The sequence below is a fragment of the Scylla paramamosain genome, chromosome 1 (assembly GCF_035594125.1).
Source record: "Scylla paramamosain isolate STU-SP2022 chromosome 1, ASM3559412v1, whole genome shotgun sequence".
NCBI classification, from domain to species: domain Eukaryota; kingdom Metazoa; phylum Arthropoda; class Malacostraca; order Decapoda; family Portunidae; genus Scylla; species Scylla paramamosain.
In genome coordinates, this window is record NC_087151.1 from 11,302,501 (window position 1) to 11,317,500 (window position 15,000).

A 15,000-nucleotide genomic window follows, 5' to 3' on the forward strand; every position below is an offset into this window, starting at 1 on the left:
ATATATATATATATATATATATATATATATATATATATATATATATATATATATATATATATATAATGTCTTATAAAATCCGAGAAATCCCTGCACAAATATAAAAACAGTAACCAAACTGTAACCTGCGCAAAGGAACACGAGAACATCACGACAAAACCAGACATTCTTATTCTTACCTCCCTTCAACCTGCTCCTACTCTTGATGTTAATGACTGCTTATATATCTATGATATTCTTCTTCCTTTTTTTTTTTTCTTATTCCCAACCTTACTCCTCCTCTCATCATCATCACCACCACCACCATCACTATCCATAAGTACAGACACGAGTGAACATTCAACACTCACCAGGAACCTTCTCCCCGTTGAAGCGCATCTCCACCACGTGCCTGATGGCGGAGTGCGGCACGAAGGAAGCGAGGAAGCGCTGCTGGCCCAGGTTCCTGACGTAGGAGGTGACGTGGCCGCCGTTCACCAGGATTTCCAAGTTGCCTGACCCAGCTGTCGAACCGTCAACTGGCGGATGAGGAAGACACGCTTGGGTTAGATGAAAGGCGGGAGTTTTTTTTTTTCTTTTCTTAATTTTCGTCAATCATTTTTTTTTTCTTCTTCTTTCAATGCCATGTTTTTCTTTTTTTCTTTTCTTTCCACTTTTCTCCCCTTCGTCTATTTTTTGTTCTCTTCCGTGTTTTTTTTCTCTCCTCTAATCATACTTTTTTTTATGTTGTACACCACTTTTGTCCCTTCTTTTGTTTTTTTCTCTTCACTATTTTTTTCCCCTCCTCCTTCTACTCTTTATTTACCCTTTCAGTATTACTATCATCTTTCTTTTTATCAATCTTCATCTTCCAGCTTGTCTTTCTCCTCTTTATATTTGTGATTATTCATACCTACAGGATTCCATTTCTCTCCTTTCCATCCCTCTTTATTCCCAATCTTTCTCCTCCTCTTCCTTCTCTTCATCTGCTTACTATTCATACTGCCTTTCACTTTCCTTTTTTAAATTACACAAGTACCTGCATTGTCATTTTCCACTAGCAGTCATCCTCCCTTTTACTAACATCTGTTATAACAACAACAGTAGTAGTAGTAGTAGTAGCAGTAATAGAACTTTTTCTATTTATGTACATTTTTTGGACTTCTGGGAGACTGCAGCAGAAAATCATACAATCATGCAACCCTTCTAAATTTAGTTTCTATAGTAGACATTGTTGTCATGTGAGGATCAAACCTTTTGTGTGCTTGCATGAACGAACATTTCAGATTCTTTCTGCACATCCGCAAATCACGAGAAAAAAAAAAAGTTTTCTGTCTCACAGTTTTGAGTTATAGCAAGCTGAATTTAAGAGTCCAATTGTCACACTTCATACCCTCCTCATAAATAAAAGGAGTTGTGGATTACACCTCTGTCTAGTTTAATTTAATAATATCGCTAATATACTGAAATCAAACAGCTCATTAAGAACTTAAAGCTTTGTTGCTATTCAGAATCCCTCATAATCCTCTAAAGACAACAACAGTAATAATACACTTACTCTCAAACTCAACAGGTCTCCCCACCACCCCATTGGGAATGGTGCCCACTTGTATCTCCTGCGAGTCGTACACGTAGCATCTGTACACACACACACACACACACACACACACACACACACACACACACACACAAGAAGAAAATAAATAGAGTTGCCATACAAACATTAACAATGCATAAGAAGTCAGTAATAATAAAAATGAAATGCTATCAATATACAAGTAATCACTGCATACCTATGTGAAAGCAAAATATCCATATATAAATAAAAATATGGATTAATCCAACGAGCAGCTATTTACTATTTCATTATCACATAACTTTGCTAAATATATGTAAGATTAATCAAACAGGAAGAAGCATGTATGTACCCACTGAAACACAAGCTGGTAAAGAAAAAATACAATAATAGTAAACGAATGCGTAAATGTAAGCACCATTAGGAAAAAATAAAAAAAATAATTTTGGACAGAATAAACATGAAGTAAATCACTAAAAGAGATAAAAATAGCTACTGAGTGAGTAACACACAAAATAGTACTAGTAATAGCAGTAGGATGACGAGAGCAAAGGTGATAAAAAGACAAACAAAATTAAGGAAGAGCATTTCACAGATTCCTCCACTGCATCACTGTTTTACTCTGTTAGTGCTGCCAGTATTCCTCCACTCAAAATCTGGTAGCTTCTGGCATCATAAAATATCAAATGAAAAGTTAGAAAGATAGATAGATTGAGTGATTTCAGTGCTGCAATACGATGAAATGGAGGCATGTAAAAGAAGCCTAGGGAATGAGCACCCACCTGAAGGGGCTGCCAGGAAGGAACATTAAATCTCAAGGGAAAAGACTGACTGACTGATTGATTGATTCAGGCACTACCAGGTGAAATGGAGCCATATAAAAGAAACCCAAGAAATGAACACCCACCTGAAAGGGCTGCCAGGGACCCTAGCACCTCCTGCCTGCACATCCACTATGTACTCGCCCACCTCATGAGGAGTGAACCCGGCCAGCAACTCCCCACTGCCCACCTCGTCTGTCCACACTGGGATGGGCCGCCTGCCTGGCCCTGGTGGGGTGGTGATGGTGGTGGTGAGACTTACTGGTGATGGTAGTCATGGTGGGGGTGAGGCTTGGTGATTTTTGGTGGTGGTGGTGGTGGTTGTGGCTGACAATGGTGGTGATGCTAGTAATGATGACATTAGTGATGGTAGTGTTACCAGTAGTGGCTGTGGTGGTGCTGACAGCAAAAAATTCTTAGCACACTCCTCTAAAAAAAAAACTGAACTAAATGTTGAGTAAAAATAAAATGTGATATATAAACACATTTAGTTTAAGATAAATGACTGAAAATAAATTATGAAACTATATGATCAATTCTTTGTATTTGTATAAAAATGCAAGAAATAGAGATAAAATTCAACAGAAGCCATTGAATCATCTTATGGCAACCCAAATGTTCTCTCTTGGTCTTAATAAATGGAAGGAGTAACGATGGCAAAAAAAAAATATATATAAATAGATAAATAAATAAATAAATCATATTTTATATTATATATATATATATATATATATATATATATATATATATATATATATATATATATATATATATATATATATATATATATATATATATATATATATATATATATAATGAATTCAAAATATCTAACAATGATTATAAGAATGTATTTAAGATAGGAGTCTGAAGAAGAAATGAAAACATACATATACAGAATATAAAGACATTCCACACGAGAAGTAAAATTATGCCAGTATAATATGCACAAGCAGACATGGAAGAATTTAAATGACACCTACACAAAATATACAGGCATTCCACAAGAGAGAGACTGACCAAAGTGATACAAGAAGACAGGTGTGAATGGCAGGTGCTGAGTCAAGTCTATTATTAAATGTCCCTACGAAGTTGTCTTTCAACAATCTTGAGACCTAACACCCATTTTAAATTAGGCCACACAAGCATGCTAAAAATGCCTCTGGTAGCAGCAAAAGATCATAATAATCATGCTTTTCAGTTCCATCCCTTAACTTTTGGGCTCCATTTCCAAACAAGGAATTTGAAAGGTTGAATTTAGTGTCATGGTTCCCTTCAAGTAGTTGTTTTGTCAGGTTAAAGGGAAACAAAGAGGATGGAGCTAAAAAATTGTAAATAAGCATTAGAGTGCTGCTACAAAAGACACCTTATGCAGTGCTGCTGGCATGAGTTAGGTTATTTGTCATGTATGTCATTTGTTCTATTTGTGCATTTCCTCCACTTAACAATCAGGAATAATAATGCACTAAAAAAATGTGTGGAAAGGACAGATTGAAGAAGCATCTATTCATTAATGTTACTCTGCCTTGTAATCATGTGGGTGTGAAGCTTACACTGTACAAATACCTAAAGATTCTCAACTGAAAGCAGCATAGCCAATAAAAGAAAGAAAAAAATTACAAAGCATGTATAGATCTTTCTTCTTTTGATTAGTTTAAATTATCATATGTGGTAAATTCCATGTATCACTTCCTAAGCAGGTAGAATAAGTAACTTGCTTTTTGTCCAAACAGTAGCTCAGAGATTCATCCCAAATTATGACAAAACCTGTGCAAATTTTAAGAGAACCAAAGCAAACTGTGAATCTGTATATCTTAATCTGTAAACATCACCTTTATAGAACCTTTAATGTGTGTTTAACTATTATCTTATACAGATTGTCTCATAAGGAAAGTCACATATTCTTAGATATGAAAGATTAAGTCATTCTAAGTGAGAGATGTTCTATGGCTTTTAATGCCAAGGTTTATAAGTTACAGGATATTTAAATAAGAATTGGCAAGGGGGAGGGGGGGTACAAGAGTGCAGCAATGGTGAGAGTTAGCATCACAAGGATGTTACCTGATTACACATCAAGGTTTTCAAAAATAAAGATGTAATTGAATTCAAGAATGCAGTCTATCATTGTTACAAATAATAGCTAAAACATAACAAATTCCATATGGCAACAGTGACCAGCAGAATGTTGCAGGACAGCCCGTGTGCAACCACTTGCAATTGATGTGCATTCATATTTAAATGTACTGTAACTTCTAAACTATGGTGTTAAAAGCATTTGACCATAGGATGTTTTGCACTTAGAATAACCTGATCTTTCATTTTGGAGAATATAGCTTTCCTCCCAGGGCACCCTGTATATTGCTTCCAAACCTCTATGTGTACACTATATTCAAATACATATGTGCACTTGATATCTCACACACTCCCATTATGTAATTGCATATTCTATTAAAAAAGCTACCTTTAATAAATAACCTTGACCAACACATATATAATGTTTAAATTGCACAAAGTGTAGCACCAAGCTGTATGAGGTCTATAGCAAAACCCAAGCCCTTAATACTGCTGCAGCTGCTGCTCCAAGGCAACCTTCCCTCCTTGAACCTCACAACAAAGAATAACAAAAAACATGACCCAGTTTGTGTCAAGAATCCAGCTCTCCGCACTGCTGGGAGGAAGGAAGGGAGGGAGGTCATGTCTGGATGTCAGGTCAGGTCAGGTCAGATCAGATGCCACAGGTACTCCACATCTGAGGGAGGCCAGAAGGGTCCACAAGTGTTTGAAGAAAGATGGAGTTAGATGTTGGGTATTCACTGACATAACCTGTATAGAGATGTAGATGGTCACAGTACTGTACTTGGTGTAATGGCCTCTGGTACAGTAAGCTGGCTACCTGAGGGTAGGTGGTCATTGTAACTCCATCATTTGGTACTGCTTTCATCTGCTAACTGGCCTATATATTCCAATTTTCTTTTAATATCAACTCTGCTTTCCCACTAAACTCCTATCTATTTGTAATTGTACCATACAAATAAATAAGTTTTGGTAAGAATACAATATCAGTTTGCAGCACATTCTAAACCAAGACAGGATCACATTAATTATGTCCTCAGGTGGAAGAATTGCTGGGTCAGAGTCCATAAGAATACTGTGTAGAGATAAAAATATGTCTTCGGCTGAATGGATGAGATGTATTCTATGGAATACCTAACCTAACCTAACTACTTATGTTGGATAAAATAAAAAAGAGAGAGATAGTGGTATAACAAGAACAGATGAATGATCCAAGAAAAGTAAAGGAGACTTGATAAGCACACTATGTGGAGAAGAAAAAAAAAAAAAAAACTGGATTAAACACCTAAACAAAGGAGGAGAAGCAGAGGTAGTGGAGAGACAAATATATGACAGGAGATAAAGAGGAGGAAACCATTCATTTACTAAACACTGGCCGATAACCATACCAATACTAAAACTAAAAATGGTAAGATGAATAAAGAAAAAACTGTGAGAATGGAGGAAGAATAGACCATTAAAAGAGATCATAAAGAAACAGATAAATGAAACACAGTACAGTGAAATAAACCTTGATAGTATACAGGATTACATAAATTACACCATTTCAGAACTTGCTTTTATCAAACTAAAGAAACTACTGGATTCAAATTCTTACACATACATGAGAGTAAAAAAAAACTAAAAATCTAGCATCAAACACAGAATGGACACAGCTAGAAACAGACCCTATGGACTTACCTGTTATCTTCACATTCACCTCCTCCTGGCGAATGTGCTGAGGAGTGCTGATGGTGAACTCAGCCTGGGAGCCGACAGAGACAAGCCTGATGCCTGGGCCTGAGACAATCACTCTGGAGGGGTCGATGGACGAGGTGGTGGTGGTGGTGGTGGTGTGGCGGGAAGTGGAGGGTGGAGTGCTCTGCAGACGGTGGCTTACAGCATCCACCACATCCACAGAAGTGCTGCTTGAACTTAAGTCTGGAAGGAATGGATGGTGCAGTGTGATATGTAGAGAAATAAAAAGAATAATAGTAAATTAACAAATAAATGAAAAATAAATAAATAGATAAATAAATCAATTAGTAAATAGAATGGTAAATAGATAAATAAATAAATAAATAAATAAATAAATAAATAAATAAATAAATAAATAAATAATAATGCTTTGATATGGAAGATATTGAATTAAATCAATTTATACTGCAATCAAGTAGACATACTCCCCTCAATAACGCACTAGTTCAATGATGACTCCCAAATCCCTCTCAGACCTGCACTTAGGCCCCACTCTGATCCCCCTGCCCCTGCTAGCTGCCTTCACTCACACGTGGTGGACTCGAGGCCATGTGAGCGGCGGTGGTGGGAGCGAGGGCTGGGGGTGGCCTCACCGCTGCCCCGCCGGCCGTCAGGTGGCAGCCCCAGGATAGTGGTGGTGCTGCGGCTGCCACTTGGAGTGATACAGCCCTCTGTGTGTGTGTGTGTGTGCGCGCGGAAATCAGAGGATAAAAGGTTATGGAAAAGCATGACAAGTTTCAGTAAAGGCATTGTGGAAGAGAAGTGACACTTTCAAAGACAAAAGTTTGTTTAAATATACAATCAAGTTGTATGATACATACTTATATTATATCAAACCATTAACTAAATACAGCATAACACAATGAATTTTGTATCATGATGCATCAAGAACAATCATCATTCATATACTTTAGGTCATACAATGAATATTCCTTGATTATGTGTACTCCTATGAAGGCAGTACATCATTCATAATAATGTGCAAATCAAGCTAAAATAAATTTGTATCAAGAGAACATGAAGTGATCCCAAGAAGTACATGCAACACATGTAGTACACACCCCCAGATGAGGTGACAGTGTCTTCTGTCCTCCTGATGAAAGTGTTGGAGGAGGACCTAGTGGTGGTCTTGTTGGAGGACAGGTTCACATTGGAGGAAGGGTAACGGTCCTCACTGGTGTGCAAAGCTGACCTCTGCTCCATGGAGTAACGGGAGGGCAGTGGGGACTCATCCACACCCCCACTGGCATCTGAACTGTCATCTGAGGGGAGAAAGGCATGTCAAGGCACAGCAACAACACCATGACTGTGGTAGCTTCACTATGTTCACCAAGCAATGGAGCTATTTTGCAGAAATAGATAAAAATAAGAAAACAAGAACATGCACATTGCACACCATTATATGCACCCTTTCAAAACATAACCCATACAAACCCAAAAAGAAAGTATGAACTGGAAAAACAATATACAATCTAATTTTCACCAAAAAGGGAGCAATAGATATGGGGTTGCACTTAAGAATAACACCATCACTCAGCAGACAGAGTCAATCATCCAGCAGTGGTGGAAATCTAGAATAAAATACAAACATAATGTGCAGCAAAGACTCACAAGAGATAAAGAAACCTGCTGGAAAGAAATAGCAATGCACAGTAAATCATCCACAGAATAAACTGAAAATTCATGCCTTCTAAGGAACAAAAATAATACAGGAGGAACAGCAGGAGGAGAAGCTTTGTACACACAGAAGACTGACTGACACTAAAGGTTCTTCTCATCACTATCTGAGCTCTTGCACCTCTTGTAAGCAACCAGTCAACTAGTCTACCACTGCCTTGCCCTTCAGGAAGCACCAGACAGGAGTTACTGAGTGTATGTGTGTGCGCTCTAGGCTCTAGGAAGCACTGTTGCTTTGCCAGCTATCATGGTGGTCAGTTCTCTTAGTATGCAGTGGACTTGCAGCTTCATCTCTTGCAAAGTCAGGGCACTAATTTGGAAACTATAACTGCACCATGAGTTTCAGCTACCTGTGGACTGACCTTTGCTGAAGATTAAGGTCCTGGTTCTGGACTTGGAGGAGACTGGCAAGTTCCTGAGTCGCCTCGCTGATGGTGGATGTGGTAGTGGTGGTGGTGTGGTGATGATGGTGGTGGTAGTGGTGTAGTAGTGGTGGTGGAGGAGTGAACATTAGCAGATAATAGTGGAGTTATGAAGGCCCAGAGCAGTCCTGAGTCAGTAGGGTGAGTCTCAGAGAGTTGGGGTGAGTCAGTGGGCTTTGGGTAGATGTGGGGGAGTGATAATATTAACAGCACAAGCTTTGTCTGGCCTTGGTAACGACCTGGCACTGCATCTCCTTATGTACAGGAGCCAGAGGTTATATGGTTAAATTTCATATACACTTATCTTATATAAACCCTTAAAGTTAAGTGACAAGGAAAAAAGATGCCATGGTACTTGTTCTCCTCATACATTAATGGGAGAGAGTTAATAATGTGTTAAGTACTAAACCTGTTCTTTCATTACGACTTTTTTTGACTTGGTGCAAAAGAAAAAAAAAATAGATAAACAAAAAATAAAAAATCACACATCCCATGCACATAAGTCATGGTTAGTGTGACATACTCTTATTACTATCATTATTATTGCTAGGATTATTGTTTTATCTCTCATCATTATTGTTGTTATTAATATTATTACTATTATTATTCCTATCATTACCTGTGGTGTGTTGGATCCATCAAGTAATCAAGAGCCTCAGTGAATGTTTTGTTAGTGTCCAGTCACTCATTTGATTAAAAGTTATGTAAGTGTGTCAAAAGTTACAAGGGAGTTATACATAAGATTAATATCGGGCTTTGGGATTTCCAGCTTTTATTTTCTAGGGATAAGATCCTTTTTTTTTTTCCTTGATTTTCTATTACAATTTTTCCTTAGAGCTACATTATTAATTCTAGCAATGGATGAGTGCCAGCGTTAATATGTGGATGGTAAGATTTTCATGTTGGCAACGCTGCTATAGTAGAAGGAGGAGCCTGTAAGAGGAAAAATATAACAAACTGAAATCATTTAAGACATGTATGGGGAGGGAGGGAGAGCAATCATGACAAGCAACCCTTTTTTTTTTTGAGTTCCCATAAACATTTAAGCATCTATCTGACACAAGCAGAGTGTGTACTGCTGTCTGTCACCAAGTGTTCACAGCCCCACCTGACCAGCAGGAGTGCACCAAACACTCAATGGTCCTGACCTTTATGGATCCTTCACACTCCAGGCTTTCAGAATTAATAACAGTGTTAGCCTGTACATGTCTCCTTCCCAGCCCAGCCCAGCCCAGCCCAGCCCTGCCTGGCCCATTAGCCACATATCCAAACACTCCATCCTCAACCAATGCAAGTCCTTCATGTCACTTCTGCCATCTTCAATCATTATGGCTAAACATCCTCAAAATGCATCTTGGGTAATAAATCCAAGATGTATTTGAAGACATTCTCTAGCCATGCAGGAGAAAATGATAGCGTGACAAAGTGCCAGCTCTGCATTGGAAGCAGACTCAGCCACAAACTCAAGCAATAGCTCTCAACATTATCTGGTTATTCCTCCCATCCCAGTCACCAACACAGAACAAGAAAGCACGATGCAACAAGTCACAGAAACATTCTAAGGTGTTGTAGGAGAGCCCAAATAAAAGAAAATGAAATGCATACCAATTTCTGCCTTAAAGGTACAGCCATCACAGTCCAAAAAACAAGACTACATGAAGAGTGAACAAAACATGGCTTACCTTCAGAGCTTTTGGCAGCATTCTGGGCAATCTGGAGGACCTTGGCAGGGGAGGAGAGGCCTGTCAGGTTGTCAGGGGGTCCCATCACAGGGCTGATGGCACGGGCAGGGGAGGAGCGGGCCATCTCTGGGGGACTCGTGGCGCGCAGGGTCCTTGGGGGTGTTGGGGAGTGTGTGGCACGAGGCCCTGGTCTGTGTGAGGGAGATGAATGATCATGCTTTCTTTTATTGTTCACTGTTTAGCACTTTTCTGACATAGAATACACCATTCCTGGTCTTTCATAGGAAGTGTTCACCCACACAGGAAATCAGCATATAAACACATATACACATAGAAGAGCAGAAGTGCTACCAAAGGTGAGAGAAAAGTCCTTACTTAAGAAATAAAAGCTATTAGAATGTGAAGGAGTAAGTCATCTTATCCAAAACATCACAGTCAGTCACACACCAATAAAGGAATACATCCATAATCCTCATACCTTGACATTACTTTCTATTATACTCCTCCACTGACATTAACATACTTAAAAAAAATTATAATGAGTATTTCTACAGAAAGAACACAAATGAACCCACATTAAAGAAAAGCATTTCTATCAGCTGCTTTCGCTGGAGAAACACACAGCAGCAAGATGTACTTACGAGGAAAGCCTGGCTGGACTAGAGGACTTGTTAAACACTGAGGTGGAGGACTTGGTGTTGATGACAGTGGAGGTGGTGGTGTTGAAGGAGGAGTCATAGGTGGAGTTAAAGCTTGAATTGTAGCTGGAATCAAGAGCAGTGGAGCGGTGGTGGGTGTTATTGATGCCCTCAGGACTCCTGCTGCGACGGGCCACCAGCCGGGACGGGCTTGACGGGGGGCTGGCATCATACAGTGTCACTTTCTTTGGGGTGGAGTTCAGCTTTGGTGGGGGGACAGAATCATAATCATAAGTGGTGCTGGACTTCTTGTTGGAGGTGGAGACAGAAGAGTCATACACAGTGCTGCGATTGAGAGTGGTTGTCTCATAGTTAGAGTATTTGTTCTTCACAGAGTCATAAGTGCTGCTGCCAGTGCTGTTGGTCTTGCTGACTGGTGCATCATAACTCCTGTGAAGCACATTCTCGTAATTCCTGCTTCTGCCGGGGGAGTCACGGCTGTATGAGGACTCGTAATTCTTGTCAAGGGTCGAGTCGTAGGTCTTGGTGAGGGTGGACTTGTAGTTTGAGTCCGAGGTGTTGTGGGAGGAGTGCAACTTTGGGGATGAGACCAAAGCTGAGCCAGAATACTCCTTGACTATCTCCTTTCCGTACTGCAAGGGTTGGGGAGCGAGAGATTAAAGAACAGCAATACACACTACACACTGCAAAGACCATGAGGAGGAACTCTAAAGACAAAGCCTACAATAACTTGTGCACAATTGACTGAAGTTTATCATGAATGATAAAATCTGAAATATAATGCACACACCATATAAAATAAACAGTAAGGTCATAATAGCACCAGATTCACAAGAGATAAAGTTCCAACAAAACATAAAAGCTAAAATATGTGAATAATATGAATAAAACATAGCAAACATATATTTTAACCTAAAAAACTATCAGTGCAGTTATGTTCTGAAATTAAATATCCTTTTGCACACATTTCCACAGCATTTAGAACTCTCCCTTAACCTTATGCCCTCTGACTTGTTAAAAATCTATCACTTGTCAGGTTTTGTAAGGAGACTCGGTAGACTGGAAGACCTGACACTGGAGAAAACAACTCGAGACAGTGGAAGTGAATGAAGTCTGCTGCTCAACTATTGGCCACGACTGTATATGTATCCATAGACAGTCCCAGGCTAGCATCCCACTTAGAGGAAGGTAGCCAACACAATATTATCTATGTAGTGCCAAGATATCTAGTGAAGAAAGAGATAATTGAACAAGGCCACAGTTCAATTCACTAGTAGACAGTATAATAGGAAATATGCAAGAAATATTAACAATAGTAAGCCTAACTACACATATCAGCAAAATGTTCATGAATATTCAACACACTAGAATGGAAAATAAAAGTGTGAATATCAATTAAATTATATGGATTTGTCTCACCTTTGGATCCTTGTTTTCTCTGTTGGAAGACTTTTTCTTTGACTTTGACTTAGAATCTTTTCTCTCAGGAGGTTTCTCAATTCCAAGATACAGAGAGAAGGGTGAGCCTGAGAGGCAAAAAGACAACCATTACTTGTGAGTCTTAGTAAATATAGGAGGCATTACTACACCCAAATAAACAAAGTCTATAACATTATCTTATTAAAAATCAATACCAAATAAGTACAGGAGAATCTAATTAAAAAAAAAAATCTCAAATATTCAAGACCATACATTACTGAATTTTCACACACACACACACACACACACACACATACATATTTCCACTCACTACAGTTTGTTCCAGAGTACTTGCTTAGACTGGTGCCAATGAGACCAACTATTATATCTTGGAAGGCAACACAACACTTCCAACATCATTATAAAGTATCAGAAATATAAACTGTATAAAGTATCAGAAATATATATCTCTCCTCATCTTTCACTTTATGGCTGTTGAAATACACAGAAATTCTTAGAAGGCAACACAGGTTGAACACTAATCTTATATAAATATAAACTGATGAGACATCTAGTACATGTAGAATCCAATGATGATGGAAACAAGGGAAAACTTTTGTTCCTATGCCACTATGTCCCTCACCACTGGAATATAAATTGAGTATCAGAATTTTACAACTGAAAAGCAAGCTGAGCACCCTCTAGTCCAGTGATTTGCAAGCTGTGTGCCATCACTGTCACCAAAGTGTGTTGCCTGATTTTTCTAGACAAGTATGTATTCTTAAATTTGTGCCTTTTAGTAGACCTGCACTACAGTGACTACAGCGTTGGTCCACCATCAAAAGTCCAAGATCTACTTTTAGTGCACCACTAAGCTACAAGTTTGAGAACCACTGCTCTAGTCCCACCTCACCTTTCACTTCATGGCCATTGAAGTACACATAAATTTTGTGCTTAGCAGCCTCAGTGGGGGTGAAGGTGACCTCGTAGAAGCCTCGGTCTATCTCCAGAGTCTCAGCGGGGAGAGAGCGGCCACCTTGAGTCACGTCCACCTTGGCGTCCCCCCAGCCACACCGCGTTGCGTCTACCACCACTGTGAAGGGCTTGCCAGGGCTTGACATGGGACCATTCTCCAACTCCAGGATCTAAAATGCAACACTTTTGTTACACAGGATTCATGTTGCTATAAAGATCAGTGTATATTTGTACTGTTCCTCTTATTCTATTGAAGAAACTAACTTACTACAGTATGAGATCAGAGCATTAATTCATATCTGGATTTGTATTGCCATAAATATCAGTATGTTCTTGTGCTGCACCTCTCATTCTACTGAAGACACTAAACTAATAAAATATGAGATCAGAAAGTTAATTTACATTTGGATTCATATTGCTAAATAAAAATAGTGTATTCTTGTCTGTTCCTCTCATTCTACTGAAGAAAGTAAACTAAGAAAATACTAAGGGCTAACTGGAATTAAGAGGAAAGCAAAGGAGAAGAGAAAAAGGGAAAAAAGGAGAAATTTCAAAGTGCCCTTACAATGAGATCATCCAGAAATGGGAGACAGGCAAAGGAGAAGAAAAATGAAGCAACAAAGTAGCCAACCAGTCACCCTGATGGCACTCGGATCACTGACATGAAAGTCAAAGAAAAGAAAAGGAAGCAACAAAGTACAGAGTCAGCCAGTCACCCTGATAGCATTTGAATCAACAAGAAAGCCAAAGAGAAGGAAAGGAAGCAACAAAGTAACCGGTCATTCACCCTGATAGTATTTGGAACATAGATGTGAAAGCCAAAGAGAAGAAAATAAGTAAGAAAGCTGTCAGCCACTCACCCTGATAGCGTTTGGATCGTAGACATGGCAGGTGAAGGGGGAGCCCTGGATGTGCTCCTCGTCATAGCGCACAGCAATGGACCACTGGCCGGCCTCATCAGGCTGGAAGGTGGCAGCGTACACCCCGTCCTCCTCCTTCACTGGGCACATCAGGGGCCGATTGGTGGGGGAGTAAGCTGTCACATTGATGTCTCCACCGCCAGCACCATTACTGTTGATCTGAGGAGGGAAGGTGCAGATGAGCAGTTCAGTGAATCATGGGCTAGTTCGTAGGGCAGTGGTCTGTTAAAGTGATGTCCCTACCACTAGTATTGTTACTGTTGATCTGAAGAACAAAGGAGCAGCTCATTTAATCAATCAATATCCAAATGCCATCAGCCAGTATGCAGATATCTAAATGTCACATATCCCTCATAAGATGGCAGTGATAAATTTAAGCAGAACAATGTATCTAAATACTTTAGGAGGAACACAGGTAGGATACTGGAATGATTTGTGACCACAGTAAGTCTAGATAACAATGACTTATGCTACATTTATATCATCAACAGTCAGTGCTCAGTGGCTGTTTGGAAAAGGCCCTTCATGGGGTATTATTGGGATATGAAAAATAAAGCAAAAAAAGGTAAATACATAAAAGAAAAAATTAAATAAGTAAGTAAATAAATAAATAAATAAATAAATAAACAGATAAATAAATAAATAAATACATACATAAAATAAACAAATACATAAATACATAAAATCTAAAAAATCAGATGAATAGATAAAAGGAATATCAAAAAAAAAAAAAAAAAAAGGTACCAGAAATAGGTCAAGGCAAATAAAACATAGAACAGTATTCAAAAGCAACAACACTCACCACCACTTCCACAATGGAGCCCAGAGCACAGGGGTCAATGCCGGAGAACATGATCTTGGACACATCAGGCAGGGCACGCACCTTAGCTGGGCACCCCTCCACCAGCTCCCCCTCGTTCAGCACCCTCAGCTGTGGCATGGGGGAACATTAGCACTGTCTTTGTAATTTGGGTGTGTTTTTTCATCTTGTTTTGTGTTAAACAGGAGGATAGCAACACATATATGGAGAGATCTCTTACACAAACACAAAGCAAAATTA

At 39.1% G+C, this 15,000-nt stretch overlaps 1 protein-coding gene across 1 annotated transcript in view; it reads right to left on the reverse strand.

The window, feature by feature from the left end:
• Positions 1-15,000, reverse strand: part of LOC135100608 (filamin-C-like) — a 153,531-nt gene that overhangs the window by 61,393 nt on the left and 77,138 nt on the right. Inside the window, 13 exon segments of the mRNA XM_064003673.1 lie at positions 351-518; positions 1,538-1,617; positions 2,463-2,604; positions 6,130-6,369; positions 6,717-6,857; positions 7,248-7,448; positions 8,226-8,291; positions 9,968-10,158; positions 10,609-11,258; positions 12,046-12,152; positions 12,959-13,190; positions 13,881-14,099; positions 14,743-14,871. Of these exon segments, the coding sequence (XP_063859743.1) occupies positions 351-518; positions 1,538-1,617; positions 2,463-2,604; positions 6,130-6,369; positions 6,717-6,857; positions 7,248-7,448; positions 8,226-8,291; positions 9,968-10,158; positions 10,609-11,258; positions 12,046-12,152; positions 12,959-13,190; positions 13,881-14,099; positions 14,743-14,871 (2,566 nt within the window).